Source organism: Mastigoproctus giganteus, chromosome 13 (genome assembly GCF_048544385.1).
Source record: "Mastigoproctus giganteus isolate SK-2022 chromosome 13, ASM4854438v1, whole genome shotgun sequence".
Classification (NCBI taxonomy): domain Eukaryota; kingdom Metazoa; phylum Arthropoda; class Arachnida; order Uropygi; family Thelyphonidae; genus Mastigoproctus; species Mastigoproctus giganteus.
Window position 1 is genome coordinate 19,719,315 of NC_143587.1, and position 26,489 is coordinate 19,745,803.

General features: G+C 34.6%; 1 protein-coding gene across 2 annotated transcripts in view; it reads left to right on the forward strand.

Moving 5' to 3' along the window:
* LOC150075833 (inositol-trisphosphate 3-kinase homolog) overlaps positions 1-26,489 on the forward strand; it is a 232,557-nt gene that overhangs the window by 195,793 nt on the left and 10,275 nt on the right. For both annotated transcript variants that reach the window (XM_090387088.1, XM_090387089.1), the window contains exons 5-8: positions 2,300-2,372; positions 10,629-10,764; positions 14,614-14,670; positions 24,407-24,580. In XM_090387088.1, coding sequence (XP_090243214.1) covers positions 2,300-2,372; positions 10,629-10,764; positions 14,614-14,670; positions 24,407-24,580 — 440 coding nt within the window. The remainder of the gene's footprint in view (positions 1-2,299; positions 2,373-10,628; positions 10,765-14,613; positions 14,671-24,406; positions 24,581-26,489) is intronic.

Genomic DNA, 26,489 nt, shown 5'->3' on the forward strand with positions numbered 1-26,489 from the left:
AAGGAGGTTAGGCAGGCGAAGGCAGATTACGAGAAATCTTTGGCAAGGGATGCAAAGAAAAACAGCAAAGAGTTCTTTACTTATGTAAACTCTAGAAGGAAGGGGATGAATCAGATTGGTCCACTTGATATCGATGGGTCAACTGTTGATGATCCTGCTCAGGTAGCTAACAAACTAAATGAATATTTTGCATCGACATTCACACATGAGGAGTTATTTAGCGAGGGTAAAGCCAGAGGTGTATTCAACTCTAGCAGTAAGCTAGAGAATCTTGTAATAACTGAGAGTAAAGTGGAGGAGAAATTGTTGAAGATAAACACAAGAAAGGCACCTGGGGTGGATGGGATCTATCCAGTTATAATAAAGGAGGCAGCAAAGGAAGTAAGCAAACCCTTAGCCATAATTATGAGAGCTTCCTTGGACTCAGGGGAGGTACCCATAGACTGGAGATGTGCAAATGTGACCCCAATTCACAAAGGAGGATCAAAAGCTGACACAAGCAATTATAGACCTGTGAGTTTAACTTCTGTTCCAGGAAAATTAATGGAGGCACTGGTTAAAGAAGCACTGCAGGATCATTTAGACAAGACTTCAGTTATAGCTCAGACACAGCATGGTTTTGTTAAGGGGAAGTCTTGCCTGACCAATTTGATTGGATACTATGATGCAGTCACAAAGGAACTGGATGCAGGGAATAACTTTGATATTATATACTTGGATCTTAGAAAGGCTTTTGATACTGTTGCACATGGAAGACTGCTGCACAAATTGGAGCAGTGTAACATTGGAGGCAAATTGCTGCTGTGGGTAAAGGGGTGGCTGAGGGGGAGAAGACAGAGTGGTAATCAATGGACACTGCTCGTCGTGGACTAATGTTATTAGTGGAGTCCCTCAGGGCTCAGTGTTGGGTCCATTATTGTTTTCTGTATTCATAAATGATATTGATGATGGTATATCAAGCTTAATGTCGAAGTTTGCAGACGATACAAAGGTAGGCAGGGTTGTCAAGGACACTACTGACACTATGCTGCTGCAACAGGATCTGGAAAGGTTGAGCAGATGGGCTGAGAGGTGGCAAATGAAGTTTAACATTGACAAATGTAAAGTACTACACATGGGAAACAGCAACCCCAGAGCAACGTATCAACTCTGTGGTATTACACTGACAGTGGTAGAGAATGAAAGGGACCTGGGGGTGGTTGTGCAGGCAGATATGAAGTTCTCTGAGCAGTGCAGACGGGCTGCAAGAGTAGCTCATGGTGTATTGTCAATGATATATAGGAATTTTTCTAGCAGGGATAAGGAGGTGATTATTCCCTTGTATGAGGCAATGGTCAGGCCACACCTAGAGTACTGTATACAGGCCTGGAGGCCTCATTTCAAGAAGGATGTAGAGCTCCTGGAACGAGTACAGAGAAGGGCAAGAAGATTAGTGAATGGAACAAAGGGGTGCTCTTACGAAGAAAGGCTTAAGATTTGCAAATTACAGTGTCTGGAGACTAGGCACCAGCGAGTTGATCTGATAGAGGTGTATAAAGCATTGAATGGTTTGAGCATGCTCAATGCTGATGGGATTCTTCCTCTCGCTCAGAATAATCACCTGAGAGGGCATAAATTCAAATTGAGGAAAGACAGATGTAGGATAGACGTGCGGAAATTTGCCTTTAGCCAGCGAGTGGTTGGTTGGTGGAACAGACTTCCATCCCTTCTCGTGGAAGTTGATAGCCTAAATAAGTTTAAGGCTCAGCTGGACAGGTATTTTGAACGAACAGAGGGGTGAAGTGGGAGTGGTTTTTTTTTTTTTTTTTTTGGCTGATGCTGCATAAGCTTGCTTTCTTGCATCAAATGCCTCTACTAATGCTAATGCTAATATTATTATAGCAATTTCTCTGTGGGTTAATTCTTCTTATTTCATGGCATGGACTATAATAACATATTAGGGGGAAAAAAAATCCTTAATATGTACTAACAGGATTGGTTATTTTGCTCAGACAAATTGCCTTTTGTAAAAAGCATTTCAGCTTAATGTTCAATTGAGGCTGGAATTTAACCTCATCCTTTCTCATTTGTGATATGGAAACAGTTATTTTACAAAGGCCTATGAATTCAGATATTGTTTCAACATCATGCAAATGGACATGCATATACAGTAGGGTTGTTAGAATAGAAAGAAAAAAAAAAAAAAACTTCAAGCTAATATGTAGTTTTTACACTAATTTTTAATGGATAGTGATTCTTTTTTTTGGATACTACGATATGTGTGTATATGTATATATTTTTTCCTTTATTATGTTTTAAGATTTTATTGAAATGCAAGATCTCTTACACAACTTTAAAAACCCAGCAGTAATGGACATAAAAATGGGAACCAGGTAAGTTGTCTGTTACATTTAGCATATGTTTTATATTTGATCATTTGAACTAATTTTCAAAGAAATGATGGTAGTTTAAAATAGGGATCATGTTTTTTCAGTATATCTTTAATGATTAACTATTATTTTAACTAATCTCTGGGAAGTTTTAGAAAAAATGTTGATTTAGATGCATTTTAAAACATTTAAATATTTAAGCAGTTTTAGTTTCAAAAGTAGTGAAGAAAATCCAAAGTTTTACTTTTTAGAACCAAAATTCTTGTTTACAGATAATTTTATCAATAAAAGACTAAATGGTCTTTTGATCTAATTATAATAATAAAAAGAAAGACCAAATGTTGGTATTTTTACTTATTTACTGTTATTCAGTGGGGTATGTGCAAGTGGGAATCAGTTACCCCAGGCCTGGACATATGTAGTGTGGGGGGAAATGGTGGCCCACATGTTAGCTACAGCTTAACAAGTCATAATAAAAGGGGATCCTCTTGTGATGCTTTGCCTTGTGGAGAGGCCATTGCATTTGCTGATCTTTAGCACTAACCTCAATTAAGTGTTATTAAGCTGTTATTAATTTTTAACAACAGCTTTAATAAAACTGTTTTATTAAGCAGAACTTATTAAACTTAATAACAGCAAAAATAATTTTTGCTGCTATTAAGTTTTACTATATGTATTTAATTTTGAGTCAAATAAATAAATATTTTATTTTTCTAAAATATTATAATCATGAATTTTATAAACTTTGTGCTATATGAAGCTAGATAAGTGTGATTTATATTAAAATGGGAAACAGTATTCTGCACATATCAAAGTATTGGTGCAAATAATTATGTACAATCAACAGTTCAATTATGAAATAATGGAAGATATTTGGGTTTGGAAAAAAGCCCAGTTTGGAACTAGGCATTTTTACTAGGGGTCATGGAAATTAATTCTCCCCCCCCCCAACTATAGTAAGTGATATTTCATATCATTTAAGTTTATGGGAATTTGATGAGTATAATTAAATCCATGTAATTAATTAATCTCCTTCCAGTTAAAAGGCATTTGAAAGAAACATAACTTATGATTGACTTTTAACTGTAAGGAGAATACATTATAATGTAAATTATAATTGAAATTAATGTGCCAAAACTATCAAAATATTTAAATTAAACTTCAAAAAAGCAACTAGGAACACTGTTTTCAACTGTATCTATAATTACACTATTTGAAATAGTAGAAAAACATTTGGATTGTATGAAATACGTTTCATGATTTTTATATATTGGACTGATTTTTGAGACTTTATGAATTCCTTGTGGGGGGATGGTTTTTGATTTTTGATCAGACACATCTAGAATGTTATGCACAACTGCCACTTTTTTTTTTTTTTTTTTAACCCTAGATTAATGTTCATCCTCACTGGGATTACTTGGCCAAAAATATCTAAATAAGAAAGACAAAAATATCATCAAGCCTTCTATTAAAAATGATTAGGACTTGGTGTTTGAGCTAAACAGAAAGTTTTTTTTTTAATAGAAAAATAGATTAATATTAATAGAGTAATAGATTAATAGAAAAAATTGCAAAAAGATTATTCTTCCTAAAGCTTGACAATACTTTTTGACTGTATGTCGTGATCATAGGAGTGAAAATAATCGTTTTGTAATTTTTTACTTAATTTTTAATTGTGTTAAATTGATTTTTAATTGTGTTCATTTGATTTTTAATTATTTCTTATGTGTAATGTAAGATTTTTGATTTTTTAATTGTTTTCGTTTTAATTTCTGGAGAGTATCATATGGAAGTATTCTATGTTTTAATCAGGGCATCGAACTGTAATTTTTTTTTTTTTGCTCCGGTTCAATGAAAACGCAAAATTTCGGTTCAGTTCCGGTTAGTATTAGTATTAGTAACGGCCGCTTGGTGCAAGAAAGCCTATGGCTTATGCTGCACCAGCCAAAAAAAAAAAAAAAAAAAATCCGAACAAAACAATGATAAAAAAAAAAATAAATAAATAAATAACTAAATAATAATAATTAATAAATAAAAAAAAATAAAATAAAAAATAAATAAAAAGGAAATTAAACCTATCATCCTATGTGCTTCCCTTACCCGAAAGTACTATCCAGATGCCCTTTGAATTTCCCCAAACTGTCGGCCTCTACCACCCATGAAGGCAACTTATTCCAGTAATTTATAACTCGCTGGCTAAAATAGAACTTCTGCAATCCAATCTAAACATTTCCCCCCGTAACTTGAATTTATGTCCCCTAGTTCTAGCATCATGTATAATCTTGAAAATTTTGTCCTCATTCATTTTACTGATGCCTCTCAGAGCCTTAAACACCTCAATCAAATCTCCTCTAAGGTGTCTAGTTTCCAAACTCTGCAACCCACATATTCGAAGTCTTTCTTCATAAGGCCGCCCTTTTGCCGATCTCACCAGGCGAGTTACCCTTCTTTGCACCCTTTCAAGAAGCTCGATGTCTTTCTTCAGGTGCGGTCTCCATACTTGAACACAGTATTCCAAGTGTGGTCTAACATAAGCCTTATATAATGGGATTATCACGTCCCTATCTCTACTTGCAAAAGTTCGATAGATAATCGATAGGACACCATGGGCCTTCCTTGCAACCTGTTTACAATGCTCAGAGAATTTCATGTCTGACCGTATCGTAACACCCAAGTCCCTTTCCTCCAGTACTGGCTTTAGTTGAACTCCACCAAGTGAATAAGTTTTTTTGGGATTACTGTTTCCCAGGTGTAATACCTTACACTTTGTTGGATTAAAGCACAGCTGCCATTTTTCTGACCATTCCTGAAGTCTATCTAGGTCTCTCTGAAGAAGCCCAGCTTGACAGTGATCATTAACTACTCTCCCAATTTTAACATCATCTGCAAATTTAGACATCACGCCCTCTATCCCTTCATCAATGTCGTTTATGAAAATTAAAAACAACAGTGGTCCTAATACTGATCCTTGGGGAACCCCACTTCTTACATCAACCCAATCTGAGGAATAGCCATTTATCACAACCCTCTGCCTCCTGCCCTGAAGCCATCCTTCTATCCATCTAAGGATTTTCCCAGTGATTCCAACCTGTTCCAGCTTATAAAGCAACCGCTCATGTGGGACTGAGTCAAAAGCTTTGCTGAAATCTAAATAAACAATGTCGAAATTATTCCCTAAATCCAGCTCGTGAGTGACCCTTTCGAAATAGCGAACCAGATTTGTTAAACATGATTTTCCCTTTACGAAACCATGCTGAGTATCCTTGAGAATTTCAATTCGATCCAAATGATCCTGAATTGCACCCTTGATCATTGCCTCCATGATTTTCCCTACTACTGAAGTCAGACTGACAGGTCGATAATTTCCAACTTCACTTTTAGAGCCACCCTTATGTATGGGAGATACATTTGCACTTTTCCAATCCAAGGGAATCTCCCCAGAGTCTAATGATGCTCGCATAATTAGCCTCAATGGTTCAATGCACTCGCTTGCCGCCTCTCTTAAGATTATAGGGTATATTCCATCAACTCCAGGAGCCTTACTGGTCTGTAGGCTCGAAAGTTTTTTCATTAAATAATCTTGCGAAATTTCAATATCATTAATTACATATTTTTTAACTTCGCTCCCACAATTTCCCTTTGCCACAAAAGGCTTTTCATTTGTAAATATCGATGCAAAATAACTGTTGAGTTCATCTGGAACGGCAGCTGGTGTATTTATTACTATCCCCTTTCCCTTACATAAAGGTCCGATCTGGTTTGTCCTGCTCTTCTTGGCATTTATATATGTGAAGAATTCTTTATCCCCCCTCTTTGCTCTGTTTGCTAGTGATTTCTCATAAACTGCCTTTGCCTGTCGAACCTTTTCTGTGGCTCTATTACACATCACCTTGTAGCTGTTATAGGCTTCAGTACTTTTTATTGTTCTGTAACCTTTCCATGCCACCTTTTTCTGCTCAAGTAATGCGGCAACTTCACTAGTCATCCAACTTGGAACCCTCCTCGTGGAGTATTTTTTTAATGGTATATATGCATTCAAGGCATCTGTGATTAATGTTTTAAAAGCGTACCACAGTTCAATTGTATTCATTCTCTGCGCGATATCTACCCAGTTAATAGAGGCCATGTAGTACCGTAAGGCATCGTAATTTCCTTTTCTGAAATTAAAACCCATTCCTTTGCCTTTTACTTCTGCTACCTCTCTCGTCATCATCCACCGTAGAACTCCGTGATCACTTCCTGCTACTGGTTCCTCTACTGTCAGCCGGTTTCGCTCCTTCAGCCACTGTTGAACTGGTTCGAACTGGTTTTTTCGTTCTGAGCATAAAATATCATAATCCTTCTGAAAATTTTTTATTATGTGTACCTTTTTTAATTACATTAAATTAAAATTCAATTTAATTATTAAATTGAATTTTAGAACAAAACTTGTGATATTAAAGAAATAATCAAAATATGAGATCAATTATTTAAATGTAAATATTAAGCATTTATTTTAGTTAGTTGCAAGTTACTTACACATAATTAGTAAAACTTTCTCCATTTCCACTTGAATAAAATTGAATTGTTATTTAGGTACACTTTTAAAGTAATAGATGAATTATTTCGCGATGTATTGGTTTTTAATAATTACACAAACATATATCTTTTATACTTATATTATGCAACAGAACTTTATATACATTATAAAACCGTTCCAATATTCGGTAACAAACTGCTGAAAAATCAACATTAAAATAAATGACAAAATTAATTTTTAAAACATGAGTTACAGGTCGTTACTACAGGCAACCATAATTACTTCTAATTAGCAGAATATCTTCCAGCATAGTTTCACTCAGGCTATCCCTGTTATCTTGCAAGATAAACTTCAATCCTGAAAATGCCCTCTCTACACTAACTTGTGTGGCTTGGAGTCCCTAAAATAACTATAGCTATTTCATAGAGCTGTGGATATTTACAACGGTTTTCTTCCCAAAATTCCAAAACACCTTTTTTCCTTTCTACACTTTTCACCCCTTCGAAACTAGACAAAATATTTTCAATATCAATATCGGCTGAATTAGAACGCTCTCTAATATCTTTCTCCTTTTCTTTGAGAAAATTTTCCATGTCATCAGATTCTTCTGAAATTACCTCTTCTCCTGACTTTCTAATATTTTGTCTTGTTTTTTCGCATTTCAAATTTTCCACCATTTCTCAAACGATCTTTAAATGCTGCACAGCCTTTGCCTTTTGTTAACGATCCAATAATATTTGATATCGTGGATAGAGATAAACTGCGCTTATGATGCTCTTATTTTCCATTATTAATTTTTCTCTTACATGCAAATTTTCTATTAAAACGGAAACATATGGATTTGTTATATTTTTCAATTTAAGTTTAGTTTCCACCCAAATACCATAAAAATCACTTAAAGTTAGCTGTTCTGTTTGTAACTTCAAGGTAACTGATCATAAGAAAAATAAAAATTCAAATCATTCTGAGATAATTCGTTACAAAAATGTTTGCACTCTAACAGTGTCTTCAGCATTACATATGTGCTGTTCCATCTTGTTAGACAATCCAATACAGGTTTCTTTAAAACGCTTTTGGATAATTTTGAGGCTAAATTTGGAATTCGTAGTTTTCGGACGAGTTCCCGACAATTACTAAAAAATTTTTCTAATTCAGCATTCTTAACCACGTCTCGGATTGCCAATTGAAGTATGTGTGCTGCACACTTTATTCCAACAATTCTAAAGGAAAGGCTGTTTTCCTCAGAGAAAGAGATTTCATCGAGGTAATCTTTTTCGCTGGTAGCTTCACTATCGCATTCATCATCGCTGCCTAGCAAATTAACAAATTTAATCATGTTTGCACCATTATCAGTGATGACTGAATAAATCTGATGGAACTCCAAGCTGATTATTTTTCTAAAACTTGGCGAACTACATTTTTTATATACATTCCTGTATGTCTTTCTTTCTCTTTCATACCTAAAGTAAAAAGGTGTATTTTTTATCCTGTTTTACAAATTGAGCATTTATTCCAAGGACTGATCGGCTTAATCTAGTGGCAATATCTACTTTCAGTGAAATCATTCTCTTTCCCATTTCAGTTTGCATTAGTAAGCAATCTTAGAGGACATCTCTGGCAAAATTAGTTTAATATTCTCTGCATTGATTGAAAAATTTTTACCAATTGCTGCAATAATAGGATTAATAATTTTTCAGAATCCTGAGTATTCCATTAACTCAAATGCGCAACCGTTAATAGTAATGAGCTCTATACAAGCATCAACAATCGTTTGCTTATCTAATTTTACTTTAAGATACTCAGACATAACGAATTTTTCTATAGTCTGCCGAGGTTTATTTTGAACTTTTATATCAGTTTCTTCCTCTTCATCCTCTTCTTTTGTACCATATCGAATTCTTCTTTATGATGCCACTTCAAGTGCCTCTCTAAATTGGCGGCGTAATCTCCAACCATGATAACGTTGCACACTTTGCATTTGCTTTTATTATCCAGCTTTTTGATTATGAAGAATTCTCTACATGGATTTACTCTATCTCGTCCCATACTATAACGTAAGGAATAGAAATTATATTATAATTTTAAAATGATAAATAAATAAAATTAATATTAAGACTAGAAATGAGTCGAAATAATTCCAACAGTTTAGTAAAAAAAATGTTAAAGCATGATGTGATATAAAATTCTTAAGTTATAGCACTAGTAAAAAGTGGTATTTTCTAATCCACTATGCTTTTTGCAATCGGATTGAATTGCCAATAGAATGATTTTAAAGGTAAAATGCTTAGTAAATAAGCATTAACTTTAAATTCATGAACTGTGCAATAAAATGCAAGAACATTATTTAAATAACGCCTCTAATTTGAAGATAAATGGGCTACAAGGTTATTTGTCCAATAAAGGACAAGTTTGAAAGTCGTGAAACTTCTGGTTTGAATTTAAGACGAATGTATATACGCACTTTATATAATAGATTTACAGATCGACTCTTCCTCTTAAAAATCCAATTTATAAAGAAATTGAAAACTTCATGGAACGATAAACAGTGTCTGTCAAAACTATTTAACTTATATCTATATCTGATTTTACATGTGAAGGGATTTTACGTGTAAACAATAAATAATTATTGATTATGGCTTTCCACGAAGTCACGCCTTCTCACATAGATCACAAAGTTTTATGCCTATTCTTTTCCTTATAATACATACCTTTGCAAAAGTAATAATCTGCATCAGCTGACAACTATTGACAACTAAATATACATAAACGTAGGGTGATCTTTCTTCTAAAGGGAGCAACATTAAACTGGTTGATGCTATTCTATGCGGCGCCTCCATAGCCAGGTGGGAAGAAGCAGCAGTGCATAGCACGCGCTTCTTGATTAGACCGGGGTTCGAGCCTGTCATCACCAAATATGGAGGATGCGGAAAGGTCAGGAAATAACCACTGCATATCCCGGAGCAATATGGCCTTAGTTGCTAATGCTCCTAAAAACCAAATAACAAACAAACAAACAGCTATTCTATGCATGGATGAAGCAGGTCATGGGAAAAAATTTTCTTACCCCAACTAGGTAATCAGGAACTTCCACAAACTCTCAAACGTAGCTAACCAAGGGATAAGAGAGAGGGGGTGAGGGTTCTAAAGACTTCATGGAAAATCCAAGTTGAGATTCTTAAAATATTTTTACCAAGAAAATATTCCATCTCTGAGAAAGGATACAATTAGCGGCTCTTGATGGCTCTGAGAGGTGTGCAGGATAAATGCTTGAACCTCTTTCTTTCTTTCTCCCCTTGTAAATGCCACCCATGGAGTTAACCATTATTATCGCAACACCGCATCTGCTCAGAAGACCCTTTGCCCCTTTAAGGTTCTTGCAGGTTTTGAAAGACGATTTCTTCAGCGATGAGAATTCTCCAACATGTATCTGACCCGACAATCGGAACGGAATAAATAACGGGTTTCGGTTCCGGTTCGGTTTTCACTCTGGCAAAAATAATGGTTATTTTCGGTTTGTTTCCGGTTCGATGCCTTGGTTTTAATCATATTCTATGTTTTAATCAATCTATCATATTGAGGTAAACTTCCCTTATTCTTTTACAAATATTATAATTAGGTATAATTATAATTATTTTTTAGGTATAATTAAGTATGAATATAATTGTTTTTTATGTATAATTAAGTATAATTATTGTTATAAAGTATAATAATTATTATTATTATTATTATTTTCCTTACAGAACTTTCTTAGAATCAGAAGTACAGAATATTAAGGCTAGATCAGACTTATATGAAAAGATGATCAAAGTGGATAAAAATGCTCCTTCTATAGAAGAAAATAAAGCCAAAGCCATAACAAAATTGCGGTATATGCAGGTTGGAATGTTTACCAATTTCATTTTGTATGTAATCAGTTTATCAGTTAATGTGAAAATTTGTGTTAATGATACAAAATGTTTATTAATTTAGAATTTAAACTACATTTATACAAAGTATTGCATTGCAGAAGCTACTTTGCCATCTTTTCTTTGAAGCCAAAATAACTATATTGTATTTAAAACTGGTACCAAGAATACTCCAAAACAATTGATAAAAAATATTTGTAACTTGTGGGAGCAGGTAGCTGTGCTTACTGTCCTTATTTTGAAATACAGTGAGGTATAAAAACACATCTTTGTTATTCTCAGCCAATAACAGACTGTTTTCAGTGAGTGAACATTGAGTTAAGGATAAGGCATGTATAAGCACATTATGCTCTGTTGCAGTGCACACTGTTGTCTCAGCCTTGAACAACAAGCATAATCTGGATACTTTTTTAAATGGACCTCTTACATTAATAAATTTGATGTGTGCATGCACATATCTCTAGGGGAAAGTAATAAAATTCTAACCTATAATTATTAGGTAGTTTAAAAACATTATTTATTGTTTATTATAAAAAAAAAAAAAAAGACAGCTTTCTGGAAGAGTTCAGAGATGAATGATGTGCCTTGTGAGATTGAAAAAAAAACTTGGAATATGTGGTTTTACAAAACTTGGTAACTAGGCACCTTAGTGGGGACCCAGTTGGGTCTACAAGGCTTTGAGAAGAGGATACTGAAATGGATGAAGATAAAATTTTGAGTTTAAATGATTCCAGAACTAGGGATTGTGAATTCAAATTACAGGTTAAAAAAAAAATTTAGAGTGGATTCTAGGAATTTTTTTTTTTTTTTTTGCCAGCAAGTTGTTAATCATTGGAATAAGTTGCCTTTATTAGTTGAGGCTGACAGCTTGGAGAAATTCATTAGTTAATTGGATAGGTACCTATCCAACTAACCAATCAGTTTGGTGAACACACACACACACACACACACGTTTGAACATTCTCCGTCTTACCTCTGTACAAATTATTGTTGTTGATGTGTATTCATTTTTGCTTTGAATATTTTATTTTATTTTTTAGCTGGTGCACCAGCTAAAAAATAAAATAAAATATTCAAAGTAAAATTATTAAAATAAAATATTCACTGTTACAAACAGTGAAATATTCATTTCACTGTTTGTAACAGTGAAACTTTCAAAAATTTTGAGAACTCTAAAAACAGCCACCTTATTTCTGAAATTGTATCTGTTAGGAATTTAAAATTACTGCAGTTTATAGTGAAATTAGGATTTGTGCTACTAGTGAAATAGTAACTAATGGTTTTTTTTTCAAAAGCCTTATAAGTTACTGTATGGATTTTAAAGGAGTTGCTTTTGCACATCTTTAAAAGATCAGATGAATGGGCATAAACTATCCTGATAAGTTTCTCAATTGAAATTTTTGTTTTTCTTTTGAAACTAAAAACTGTTCATAAGATAAACTACCCTAAAGTTTCATATATAATGCTTATGCTATACACAAGGGTTTTGAATGTACTTTGAAGAATTTTTTTGTGCGCACATTATCTTCAAGGTAATCAAGACAAAAAAATTCTTAAATACAGTATATGATTGTAAGTTAATTGATTACTTTTGTGCACAACCACAACAATAATTTTATTCAATTTTGCAATAGTGAAAACATAGGAAACATGGGAAAAAATAACCCTTTTATTTTTTAACCCTTTTAATTAAAAGGGTTAAAACATAACCCTTTTAATTAAAAATCTGTTTTAGTATTTCTTAAATGAAAAAATTACATTTAAAGTCTCAGATTAGTTTCATAATTTAAATCAACATTATTCATTTCATCAAGAAATGAATCTGGCAAAATATTGTCAGGAGTATTTTTGCTTTCATCAGATGAAGATGGTGCATTATAGCCAAAGTAGCTTATGCGCCATTAAACCCCCATATCAACAACAGATGAAGAGCCACTTCAGTCATGGCACTAATGCATGAAAAAATACCCAATGCCCAGAATCCATTCCCAATGCACTTAGGAGTGATTTCAGCCCAACTATTAAGAACCACTTGTAAACTTCAGTATAAGATGCTCATTGCATCCTACCAGCTTTTGTATAGATATGCAATTTGTCCACCATCCATTTATGCAATCCATTGTGTGCCGTTATACAACACAATTTGGAGACTCTCTTCAATCATGACTTCAGTACATGGTGCACATTATACACGAGACTCGAGCATAGTATTTACGTTATATATAAGAAATATAGATATATAATTAAGGGCACTTCTTTTGCTATGTGAAATGGTGAGCAAAATAGGTTTTTGAAACTTACATCAATTACTAGCTTGATATCTACGCTAGATTGTTTGCAGGCAACATTAATAAAACCTATTTATTTCTCCATTTACATGGTAAAAAAGTGTCCTTAATTATATATATTTTGTATATATAACATATATAATTTACCTTGTGGATAGAAACCAAATAACATTTTCCAATAATATTAAAAACTATTCACTATGAAAACCCACATGAATTAGTGAAAGTAAAAAGAACCTTTAGAGAAAAATAACTATAAATTTTATTAAATTTGTTATACATTTAACTTTATTATAATAGTACTAATAATAACAGTTAATGTTAATATATGTACATAACTAATATTTACAAATTATTTCTTAGGTTTTATCAACTGTGTTTGGTGAAAGATAATTTCTAAATAATCAGCCTAGAGTAGTGAGCCCTCTCCTCTAAGTGAGCCTTCTTTCCTCTAATGCTTACTTGGATATTGGTTACTCCAAAAGGTTTTCTTATTTGTAGGTCTCAGATGCAATGTGGTCTCAGCATTGCATCCATCTGTTAGTTCCATTTATATTTCTTAAAATTCTTGTTTCTTAAGATTGTAATTTTAATCAAGTCCTTAACCAGCTCCACACACAATAGGTTAAAGTAGCCATAAAGACTATTATAAACAGCTTATTTTGCCTTTTGCCTACTTTATTTTTGTTCCAAATGGGTCTTTTTAATTGACACCTTAATATAACATAAAAATTAGTCACACAAAAATAACTTATGTTTTTTGTAGCTGAAATTCATGCCAAATTATCTAAAACTTTTATCTGATTTATTGAAGATCTTGCAAGCTAATATTTAACAGCACATAGTGGCAATTCAGTTTTTATCAGGAACTCATATTCTTTTATTAAATGGTCTGTGAAATTTATAAATGGTTTAAGGTTACTTTTGCTTTTGTCTGTGTGAAATAGGAAATTGGCTTAACCTTAAATCATTTTCCAATGCTTACTTTAAACCTCAATAGATTTGCTATTTTTATATATATTTTTGTTTTGATTAATAAGCATTTTTGATTTATTTCCTCCTCAAAATGCACTGTGGACTAAAACTCCTGATTTTTCTGAAAAATTTGTTTTTCTTCTGTTTTTTTTGGGTAGAGCTCCTGCTCTTTGTCTTTATCCAAAAAACTTCCTTTTTTCTCCTGCTTACAAATACTTAATATCCAGCTTTTCAAAGGTCAAAATGTGGCAGCTATGTAATTTATTAGTAGCACTTTACTGCTTATATGCGGGGTATAAGTTGTGAGTGTTACTTATAGCTTGCAGTAAAAAAAAAAAAAAGAGAGAGAAAGAAAAGGAAGAAAGAAATAATAGTGCATGCCTTGTATGCAGTGGCAAAACTATGAATTCTTGTCTCTGAAACTCCCCTTCACTCCCCCCCCACATTGGTGGACCTACCATTAAGGTAGTTTTGCCACTGCTTGTTTAATTTAATTGTGCATGTAATGTTTTACAACTGATGTAAAGTGATCATTTAAAATAGAATTTTATTTTCAGTTTCGAGAAAATCTAAGCTCGTCATCAACACTTGGATTTAGAATTGAAGGCTTTAAGGTAAGTAGGATTGTCATTTTTGAACTAATACTAATTATTAAGTTTACAACTTAACATTACCCATCGCTGTCACGAAAATCCCATCGCTGATGGGATTCTTTGTCTTGCTCAGACTAAGAACCTGAGGGGGCACAGTTTCAAATTGAGGAAAGATAGTTGTAGAATAGATGTGTCGAAATTTGCCTTTAGCCAGCGGGTAGTTAATTGGTGGAACAGGCTTCCATCTTTTGTTGTGGAAGCTAATAGCCTAAATAAATTTAAGGCTGAGCTGGACAGGCATTTGGAGGGATGAAATGGGAGGTTTTTTTTTTTTTTTTTTGGCTGATGCTGCATAAGCTTGCTTTCTTGTATTGTTTGTTTAATGCTAATTACATTTAAATTGAGAAATATTCACTTAAGTTTAAATTATATTTGAAATTTTTATCCATTGTAATCTTCTAAACAGATATCCACACATTTTATAAAGAAATAAACTATTCCAACAATTAATACACAGTGATAAATATTTAAATAAATGAGCATTATATTGCAAACCATATAACAAGGAGTACAAATATGCCTTTCTAGTGCTGCAACCAGCATGTCATAAGAAGTCTCTAATCTAGTGTCTAGCATTCTGTTGTTCTGTAACCTATTGTTCTCTGGTACACTACTCAGGGGTTACTGCTACCCATATGCAGTACTTTGCATTTGTCAATGTTGAACTTCAGGTGGCACATCTCAGCCCATCTACCCAACTTTTCCAGATCCTGTTGCAGTAGCATACTGTCATTAACAATCATGCCAACCTTTGTGTCATCTGTAAACTTGGACATTAAGCCTGTTACATCTTCATCAATAAATCAATAATATAGCAATGGCTTAATTTATCGGTACTCACCTCAAATTATCAGTGTATTTTTGAAGTTATAGGAAAGGTAAAGAATTAAAATACAATTAGTTAAAAATAGAAAAGTTAATCTACATTAGTAATTTAAGATTAAGCCCGGAGGAAGAAGAAGAAGTGCACTGCCCGTTCCCCCGGTTGTCATCTATAAAATCACTATGTAAACGGAGAAATTAAAATCTTAAAAGTTGTAATGTAAGAGGCCAAGAGTCCAAATGATAAACTTTCGAACTATTCATCATCAGTTGGCTGAAAGCGTAAGCGAAGATGGAGTTTAAAAAGAAGTTCTAAGTCCCCATGATGTATTGCTTAGCCACGTGGTAATTTGATATGCGCAAGACTCCATATTGGAGAAAAACTAACCGGTAATTTTTATTTAATATTTTGAGTGAAATGTTATGATGGAACCATTCTGTTGCTAGTGTTTTATATTGAAGTATTTTATAATTAGACTTTAATTTAATTAAAGTAATGGAAGCATCAACTAATGGATTATGATTGAGCCTGTACGTGTTGTGTGAGCTCAGTATTTGACTGATTGGTTCTGAAACTTTTTGCCAGACCACCTTGTAAAGTGTTTGCAGGCACCGACATCACACTAATATTTTCTTCTTATAATAAATTAGGTGCTTCTTTCAATAAATATAAAGAAACATACACGTACCAAACACAGAACTTTAACAATATAGTATATCTTATCAAATGTCAGCCAGGTTGTGATGCTTACTACATAGGCAGCACCAATACATTACAACTTTTAAGATTTTAGTTTCTCAGTTTACGTAGTGATTTTATAGATGACAACCTGGGGAATGGGCGGTGCACTTCTTCTTTCTCTAGGTAATCTTAAATTACTAACATATTTCAACTTTTTTCTATTTTTAATTAATTTTATTTAATATCTTTACCTTTCCTATAACTTCAATGTGATAATACATGGATAATTTGCGGTGAGTACCAATAAATTAAGCCATTGTTATATTACTGATTTGAGAATTAATACTTACTATAAATTTTTTACTTACTATAAATTTTTTACTTACTATAAATTTTTTTCTCCTTCATCAATATCATTGATAAATATAGAAAACAACAATAGGCCCAACACCAAACCCCATGGACTTTATTAATAAATTAGCCCACAAAGAGCAGTGTCCATTGATTACCACTCTGTCTTCTCCCACTCAACTATCATTTTATCCATTGCAGCAACTTACCCTTAATGCCATACTACTCCAATTTGTACAGTAGTCTTTTATATGCAATAGCTTTCCTGAAATATGAGTATATGATATCAAAATTAGTTTTTGCATCCAGTACTTCTATTAGAATAAGTAGCGACCTGGAGCGAGGGATGCCAGTCATCACGAAATAGGTGGGTATATGGAATGTGTTAGGGTGAATAGGAATAGGTGCATGTATGCTTGCATGTATACCAATGCTAGAAGTATAGTAAATAAATTTGATGAATTTGAAGTATTGGTCAAGATATCAAAGGCAGATATTGTTGGGATAGCGGAGACGTGGTGTCACCCAGATATAAGGATTGAAGAACTGGAATTTGGTGAGTACAATGTATACAGAAAGGATAGGAAGGGAGGAGGTGTTATGCTGTTAATTAAGGAAAACAAAAAAATCAAAAGAAGTGCACCCAGTTGATATAGATGAACAGTGCGCTGTTGAGTCAGTTTGGTGAAACATAAGCACTGTGAAAGCAAAAATAAGAGTAGGAGTCTGTTATAGGCCTAATGACTCGAATGAATACAATGAACAATTGTACAGAGAAATGGTGGGGTAATAAATCAGAATGTCTTATTGTTATTTGGTTTTTTTTTTTTTTTTTTTAGGAGCATTAGCAACTAAGGCCATATTGCTCCGGGGATATGCGGTGGTAATCCCTGACCTTTCCGCATCCTCCGTATTTGGTGGTGACGGGTTCGAACCTCGGTCTAATCAAGAAGCGTGTGCTACGCACTGCTGCTCCTTCCCACCTGGCTACGGAGGCGCCCAGAGAATGTCTTATAATGGGGATTTTAACTTCCCAGATATTGACTGGAACTTGTGGGTTGGTCACTCACACACTAGTCAGACTTTTGTGGATTTATTGTATGATTGTTTTGTGCAGCAGCATGATCGAGAGGCAACCAGAGAGAGTAATACTCTTGATCTGGTTATCAGCAGTGATCATTCGTGTATTAAGAATTTGCAGATAAAGGAACCACTAGGTGACAGCGATCACAGTTAACTAATGTGGGATTTACTTAAAGATTTAATTACCATCAGGGGTAAAGGAAAGGGTTTTTGCTTCCGTAAAGGCGAGTACAGTGGTCTCAGACAGTTTTTAAATTCTGTACAGGGGGGTCAACTGACAATGTTACCAACAGTAAATTCTAAGTGGGAAGCATTCAAGGAATTAATCGTGGATGCTACCAAAATTTTCATACTTGTTAAGAAATATTGTTCAAGGTTTAGGCCTAAATGGTTATCAAATGAACGAATGAGACTCGTGACAGAGAAGAAAAATGCATGGGATGCATATAAATTATCAAGCGACTCAGAAGCCTATGGCAGATATAAGCTAATCTGTAATCAGGTCACAAAGGAGGTTAGGCAGGCGAAGGCAGATTACGAGAAATCTTTGGCAAAAGATGCTAAGAAAAACAGCAAGGATTTCTTTACTTATATAAACTCTAAAAGGAAGGGGATGAATCTGATTGGTCCACTTGACATCGGTAGCTCAACTGTTGACGATCCTGCTCAGATAGCAAACAAACTGAATGAGTATTTTGCATCTACATTCACACGTGAGAAATTATTAAGGTTTGAAAATGGCAGAACGTTATCAAATTGTAGCAGGGTACTTAATGATTTTGTAATAACTGAGAGCAAAGTGGAGGAGAAATTGTTGAAGTTAAACATAAGAAAAGCACCTGGGGGTGGATTGGATCTATCCAGTTATATTAAAGGAGGCGGCAAAGCAACTAAGCAAACCCTTAGCCATAATTATGAGAGCATCCTTGGACTCAGGGGAGGTTCCCACGGACTGGAGATGTGCAAATGTATCCTCAATTCACAAAGGGGGATCGAAGGGTGACACGAGTAATTACACACCAGTTAGTTTAACTTCTGTTCGGGTAAAATAATGGAGTCACTGGTTAAAGATGCATTGCAGGATCATCTAGACAAGACTGCAGCAATAATCCAGATGCAGCATGGGTTTGTTAAGGGAAAGTCTTGTCTGACAAATTTGATTGGTTATTATGATGTGGTTACAAAGGAACTGGATGCAAAAAATAATTTTCATAACTTATATTTGGATTTCAGGAAAGCTTTTGACACTGTTGCACATGGAAGACTGTTGTACAAATTGGAGCAGAATGGTATTAAGGGTAAGTTGCTACAATGGATAAAAGGATGGTTAAGTGGGAGAAGACAGAGTGGTAATCAATGGGTGCTGCTCTTCATGGACTAATGTTAGTGGAGTACCACAGGGTTCGGTGTTGGGTCCACTGTTGTTTTGTATATTTATCAATGATATTGATGAAGGTATATTAGGCTTAGTGTCGAAGTTTGCAGATGATACAAAGGTTGGCAGGATTGTTAGCATTAGTAGAGGCATATGATGCAAGAAAGCAAGCTTATGCAGCATCAGCCAAAAAAAAAAAAAACCCTTCCACTTCGCCCCTCCGTTCGTTCGAAATACCTGTCCAGCTGAGCATTAAATTTATTTAGGCTATCAACTTCCACAACAAGGGATGGAATTCTGTTCCACCAACCTCCTGCTAGCTAAAGCCTCCCTTTACTCCCGCTAGCTAAAGGCAAATTTCCGCACATCTATCCTACATCTGTCTTTCCTCACTTTGAATTTATGCCCTCTCAGGTGATTATTCTGAGCAAGAAGCAGTATCCCATCAGCATTGAGCATGCTCAAACCATTCAAGGCTTTGTACACCTCTATCAGATCACCTCGCCGGTGCCTAGTCTCCAGACACTGTAATTTGCAAAACTTAAGCCTTTCTTCGTAAGAGCAACCCTTTGTTCTGTTCACTAACCTTATTGCCTTTCTCTGTACTCGTTCCAGCAGCTCTACATCCTTCTTGAAATGAGGCCTCCAGACCTGTATACAGTATTCAAGGTGCAGCCTGACCATTGCCTTATACAAGGGAATAATCACCACCCTATCCCTGCTAGAAAAATTCCTGTATATCATTGATAAGGCACCATGAGCTACTCTTGCAGCCCGTCTGCACTGCTCAGAGAACTTCATATCTGCCTGCACAATTACTCCCAGGTCCTTTTCATTCTCTACCACTGTCAGTTTAGTACCACAGAGTTGATACATTGCTCTTGGGTTGCTGTTTTCCATATGTAGTACTTTACATTTGTCAATGTTAAACTTCATTTGCCACCTCTCAGCCCATCTACTCAACCTTTCCAGATCCTGTTGCAGCAGCATAGCGTCAGTAGCGTCCTTAACAACCCTGCCAACCTTTGTATAGTCTGCAAACTTGAACATTAAGCTTGATATACCATCATCAATATTATTTATAAATACAGAAAACAACAATGGACCTAACACTGAACCCTGAGGGACTCCACTAATAACATTAGTCCACGATGAGCAGTGTCCATTAATTACCACTCTGTCTTCTGCCACTCAACCATCCCTTTATCCATAGCAACAATTTGCCACCAATGCCACACTGCTCCAATTTGTGCAGCAGTCTGCCATGTGGAACAGTATCAAAAGCCTTTATAAGATCCAAATATATAATATCTAAGTTATTCCTTGCATCCAATTCTTTTGTGACTACATCATAGTGTCCAATCAAATTGGTCAGGCAAGACCTTCCCTTAACAAAACCATGCTGTGTCTGAGCTCTAACTGAATTCTTGTCAACATGATCCTGCAGTGCTTCTTTAACCAGTGCTTCCATTAATTTTCCTGGAACAGAAGTTAAACTCACAGGTTTATAATTACTTGTGTGAGCCTTTGATCCTCCTTTGTGAATTGGGGGTTACATTTGCACATCTCCAGTCTGTCAGTATCCCCTGAGTCCAAGGAAGCTCTCATAATTATGGCTAACAGATTGCTTACTTCCTTTGCTGCCTCCTTTAATATAACTGGATAGATCCCATCCACCCCAGGTGCCTTTCTTGCATTTATCTTCAACAATTTCTCCTCCACTTTACTCTCAATTATTACAAGATCATCTAGCTCACTGCCAGTGTTTACTTCATCTAAGGCATTCACCTTCCTGAATAACTCCTCATGTGTGAATGTAGATGCAAAACATTGATTTAGTTTGTTAGCTACTTGAGCAGGATCATGAACAGTTAAACCATCGATATCAAGTGGACCAATCTGATTCATCCCCTTCCTTCTAGAGTTTACTGAAGTAAGGAACTCCTTGCTGTTTTTTCTTTTTTGCATCCCTTGCCAAAGATTTCTCATAATCTGCCTTCGCCTGCCTAACCCCTTTTGTAACTTGGTTACAGATCAACTATTAAATCTATCATAGGCTTCTGTATCACATATTAATTTATATGTATCCCATGCATTTTTCTTCTCTGCCATATGTCTCATTAGTTCATCTGACATCCATTTAGGCCTAAACCTTGAACAATATTTCTTAGTTGGTATGTAAAGCCTAGTAGCTTCCAAGATAAGTTCTTTGAATGCTTCCCATTTTGAATTTGCTGTTGGTAACATCATCAGTTGGTCCCACTGTATAGAATTTAAATACCGTCTCAGACCCTCGTAGTCGCCTTTACGAAAGCAATAACCCTTTCCTTTACCCCTGATGGTAGTTACCTCTTTGAATAAATCCCACTTCAGCACACTGTGATCACTGCCACCTAGTGGTTCCTCTATCTGCAGATTCTTAATGCATGAAGAATCACTACTGATAATCAAATCAAGAGTATTGCTCCCTCTAGTTGCCTCCCAAACATGCTGCTTTAGAAAACAATCATCCAATAAATCCACAAAAGCCTTGCTAGTGTGTGAGTGACCAATCCACAAATTCCAGTCAATATCTGGGAAATTAAAATCCCCCATTATAAGACTCTCTGATTTACTGGCCCATTCTATTTCCCTGTACAGTATCTTATTATACTCATCAGAGTCATTAGGCCTATAGCACACTCCTACTCTCAATTTTGATTTCCCAATGCTTATGTCATACCAAACTGACTCAACACTGTACTGTCCAGCGATGTCGATTGGCTTCACTTCCTTGGATTTTATGTGTTTCTTAACTAATAGCATAACCCCTCCTCCCTTCCTATCCTTTCTGTAGACGTTGTACTCCCCAAATTCCAGTTCTGCATTACTTATATCTGTGTGATACCATGTCTCTGATATCCCAACAATATCCTCCTTTGATGCTTTGAGCAATACCTCAAATTCATCAAAATTATTTACCAAACTCCTAGCATTGGTGTACACGCAAGTATACATGCACCTGTTCTTTTTCTTAGTTACCCTAACACAACCCATGTGTTTTCTTGTACCCCAATGACTCCCAGCAGTCTCTGAAATATCCTGCATCTTATTTTCCAGTCTGCTGCTCATTCCAATAGAAGCAGTGCAAGAATCACTTTCACCTCTGCCAGTGGCTACTGTTAATCTATTAGTCCTTGTATCCCCCCAAACTTGCAGTTTTCCGACCCACCTAACACTGCCTCGATAGCATCAGCAAACATTCTTGCACCCTTTCTATTTAAGTGTGTCCCATCCCTGTAGAAGCAGTCTCTCCTGTTAACAAGTACAGATCAGGCTGAAAAAAATTCTACCCCTTGAGCCTTGCACAATCTTTCCAGGGCCGAATTGATCGACAGGGCTCTTATCATATACTCCTTCCTATCGTGTCTGGGCAGAATTGGAGACACTTTCAAATTCAACCTATTGTTAGGTTGAATTTGTTTCAAATTACTGTTAATGACAGTAATGGCAGTGTGCTACTTCAACAGGATCTAGATCATTTGGACAGATGGGCCAGGAAGTGGCAACTGGGATCCTTCCACTTGTTCAGATTACGAACCTAAGGGAGCATAAATTCAAATTAAGAAAAGACAGACGTAGAGTAGATGTGCGGAAATTTGCCTTTAGCCAGCGGGTGGTTAATTGCTGGAACAAACTCCCATCTGTCGTTATGGAAGTTGATAAGTTGAATAAATTTAAGGAGGAACTGGACAGGCATTTGGAGGGAATGGTGTGTTTTTTTTTTTTTTTGTTTTTTTTTTTGGGTGATGCTGTATAAGCTCATACACTTGCTTTCTTGCATCACATGTCACTACTACTACTACTACTACTACTACTACCTTTGTGATCACATCATAGTATCCAATCAAATTGGTCAGACAAGACTTCCCCTTAACAAACTTATGCTGTGTCTGAATTATTACTGCAATCTTGATCTAATAGTTATATATCTGGAAAATTGTGTATTGGCAGTATCATTATAAACTTATGAGTTAATGCCAAATTTAAGTTGGAAATATATGGACGACTTCTGTTTTGCACTAGGAAATTATTGTGCATTACTCATATGAATTGCTTTTTTGAAAAATATATTATACAGCCTTTCCTCAGTATTTATTTGCTTTAGTTGCAAAACTTAAGAAAATTATGTATTGCCAAATGTTTTAAACAAAAACTTCTCACTCACTTTACATATTGGTGAAGGGAACAAAAGGATACTCTTACCTAGAAAGGCTTCAGTTCTGCAAATAGTATCTCAAGATCAACCACCTGCAGGGAGATCTGATTGAGGTGTTTACAGCTTGGAATTTATTGAGTATGCTGAATGTTAATGGCATTCTTCCTCTTTCTGAGACTACACATGTGAAGGGACATTAATTCAAGTTGAGGAAGTATGGTTGCAAGATAGATATGCTGAAGTCTACCTTCAGCCAGCAGTATTTAATGCATTAGTATTCCTAAACAATCAGCCAGCAGGTGGCTGATTGTTTAGGAATAGGCTTCTATCTGTTGTGGAAATGAATCGGTTGAATAAATTCAAGGAAGAACTAGACAAATTATTGGAGGGGTGAATTGAGTAGTGCGTTTTTTTTTTTTTTTTTTTATGCTATATAAGCTTGCTTTCTTGCATTGTTTTCCATTACTACTACATTATAGTAGTAATGTAAAAGTAAGAATGCTGATATGGGTGTTCATATGTTAAAATCGTTTACAAAATTTATGTATGTTTTTATACAAACTGCAATATGACTGAAATCGATAAATCATATATGAAACAAAACTAAACATTCTGAATTGAAAAAAAAAGTAAAATTCTGGTGTAAAAATCCAACTTGTATGGTCAGTTATATAGATGATAAAGTCTGCTAACAGTAAAAGTGAATTATAGTCTAACTGTAAACTATAATTATTTACAGTGTAATATGTTATTATTGCACTGAAAAAATTGTAAACCCTTTGTCTGCGGAATGATGAAAACACTAAATTGAAACCCAAAGAGATGCAAATACTAGAGCACACTAAGAGTAGTGGTTGCATTAGTGGACTCCACTCAATAGTGAGATCCAGAAAAGGTCAGATTTTTTGTAGTTCTGACTGAAAGTGTAAAATATACTGGAGGAATTCTAAAATTCACACCAAACTTAATTTTAATAGGTATTAAATTTTTAAGTTTAATTTTTTTTGTGGAGATTTTTTTTTACTGTGTACCTAATTGAGGATCCACTATAAAAAGTTACTGTTACCTTGAATCATCTTTGTATAAGGAAGTAATGACTATTCATAGATTGTTAATTAATCAAGAGCTATGCATTTCAAAAGCTGTTTTAAATACATAATTTAGTGTAAAAATTTAATTTATGTAGGCTGAAGATAAAGCACCAACTAATGACTTGAAGCAAGTGAAGACAAGGAGAGAAGTAATGGCAACTATGAAAATATTTTTAGGAGACCATAAAAGTATTTGTCAGCAGTTGATTCATAGATTAAAATTATTAAGGTCAAAATTTGAGACATCTGAATTTTTCAGAAATCATGAGGTATGTAAAAAAAATCAAGTCATAAATTGTATATATTTGTATTAAGTATCATTGAGCATTATGTATTAATGCATTAGTATCATATAACCTGACTAACTATCAGGAATGAATTTTTTCAGTCTTGCATGTCCCTTGTGGTAACTGGTGGTCAGGTTGCAGGTTTGTGCAGTCACCAGTTTTTTTTTAAATCAAATTAAGTTGGCATATAATTTTTGAATACTCTATTATAATCTATAAATCAGTAATATTTACTCCTTCGTGCTGACATCCATAATCATAATGTAATTTTGCAGTCATGCATTGTTAGTCATGCACTGTTGCAGTTAGTCTACAGATTATCTGGTAGAGGCTTATGTTTAACAGTGTTGCCATGCATTCACAGGACCTCAGGCATAATGTTATCAGAGGCATAGAGTTTCATTGAGTTGCAGAGCATTTGCAACTCAGTAAGCTCATTGAATGTTTTGTTAGATGCACTACATTTCATTGTGCCTTTGCATGGATGTGTCACGGAGAAGTATGTAATTATAGAAGCTTTATAAATGTAGTTTAGTTTTAATTTTTAAAACGTTGCCTATAATAATAGTTATAGCTATTATTAATTATAGTTGCAACTACCACAAGCTGCCACTGCCATGTTTGTTTTTTTTTTTTTTTTTTGTAGAATTTCAGTTTAACTAAAAATTGGTCAAAAATAAATCAAAGTGAAAATCTTTTTTTTAAGGTTCACCTGTTACTTTTGATGCAGTAATATACTTTACATCTAATTATGTATCACTTTGTCTTCAATTTTGTTCAACTTCTGATGGATATTACCGTTGCCAGGTGACCTTAAAAAAAATCGGACGGCTGTTGGTTGCACATTATCCATAGCTTCCTGTTTTTTTGCATTCACATCTGTTACTTCAAAGTAGATAGGCTTCTTGGATGGTCCCCATAAAAATAATGGACACCCACGAGGGGGAAAAAATTATCTTTAGAAAGGGATAGATTATGTTAAGAAATACTAATCTAAAATATAATGGAACAAAATTGAAATTTATTCAAAATGATAATGTACAGCTTAGACTCAATCTCATTGGCAAACCAAAAATTTGTTTGTATACTTTGTCTCAAAAGGTGATATAGTTGGCTTCAACTAAGAGTTTAATTAAGTGAAAAATTTCTTTAATAGGAAGTATGATTAATCGGTATAGAGTTATTATTTAACATATCTCAAAGAATATCTAATGTGTATTCAATGTTTACATTCGTATATATCCTTATAAGAAATTTTTCACTTAATTAAACTCTTAGTTGAAGCCAACTATATAATAAATAAATAAATTTTCTGTTTATACTCCAGGACGACCACACCAGTCAGAGGAGTTCAGAAGGTAGAGAGAATACAAGAAGCAGCACCATGTTCAGCAGTCATGGGCTTGAACCCTGGTCATTCAAGGCATGTGTACTTATGCACCCGCGTGCTTGACCACTCGGCTATGGTGGCCTTATCTTTTGAGACAAAGTATACAAACAAATTTTTGGTTTGCCAATGGGATTGAGTTTAAGTGACTAAGAGGTAGACTTCTGATATTAGAAGTCTGCCTCTCAACAATTGAGCACATACATTTGACGCCTTTTTACCCGGTATCACATATTATGACATTATTCTTTGCAACAGAAATTGTGTGTTGGATTATTGTAATGGATATTTTCTGGTCGGATATTTTCAATTTATTTGTCAATTTATTTATTCAATTTATCATTTAATTTATCATTTCAATTTATTATTTATTTCAATTTATCCATTTTCAATGGATATTTTCAATTTATTTGTGAGATATTGTATTTCGGCGTAATTATTGTTGTATAACTTTAATGGCACACGCATTAATGCAGCACTCAATGTCATGGAACAAAGGCATTT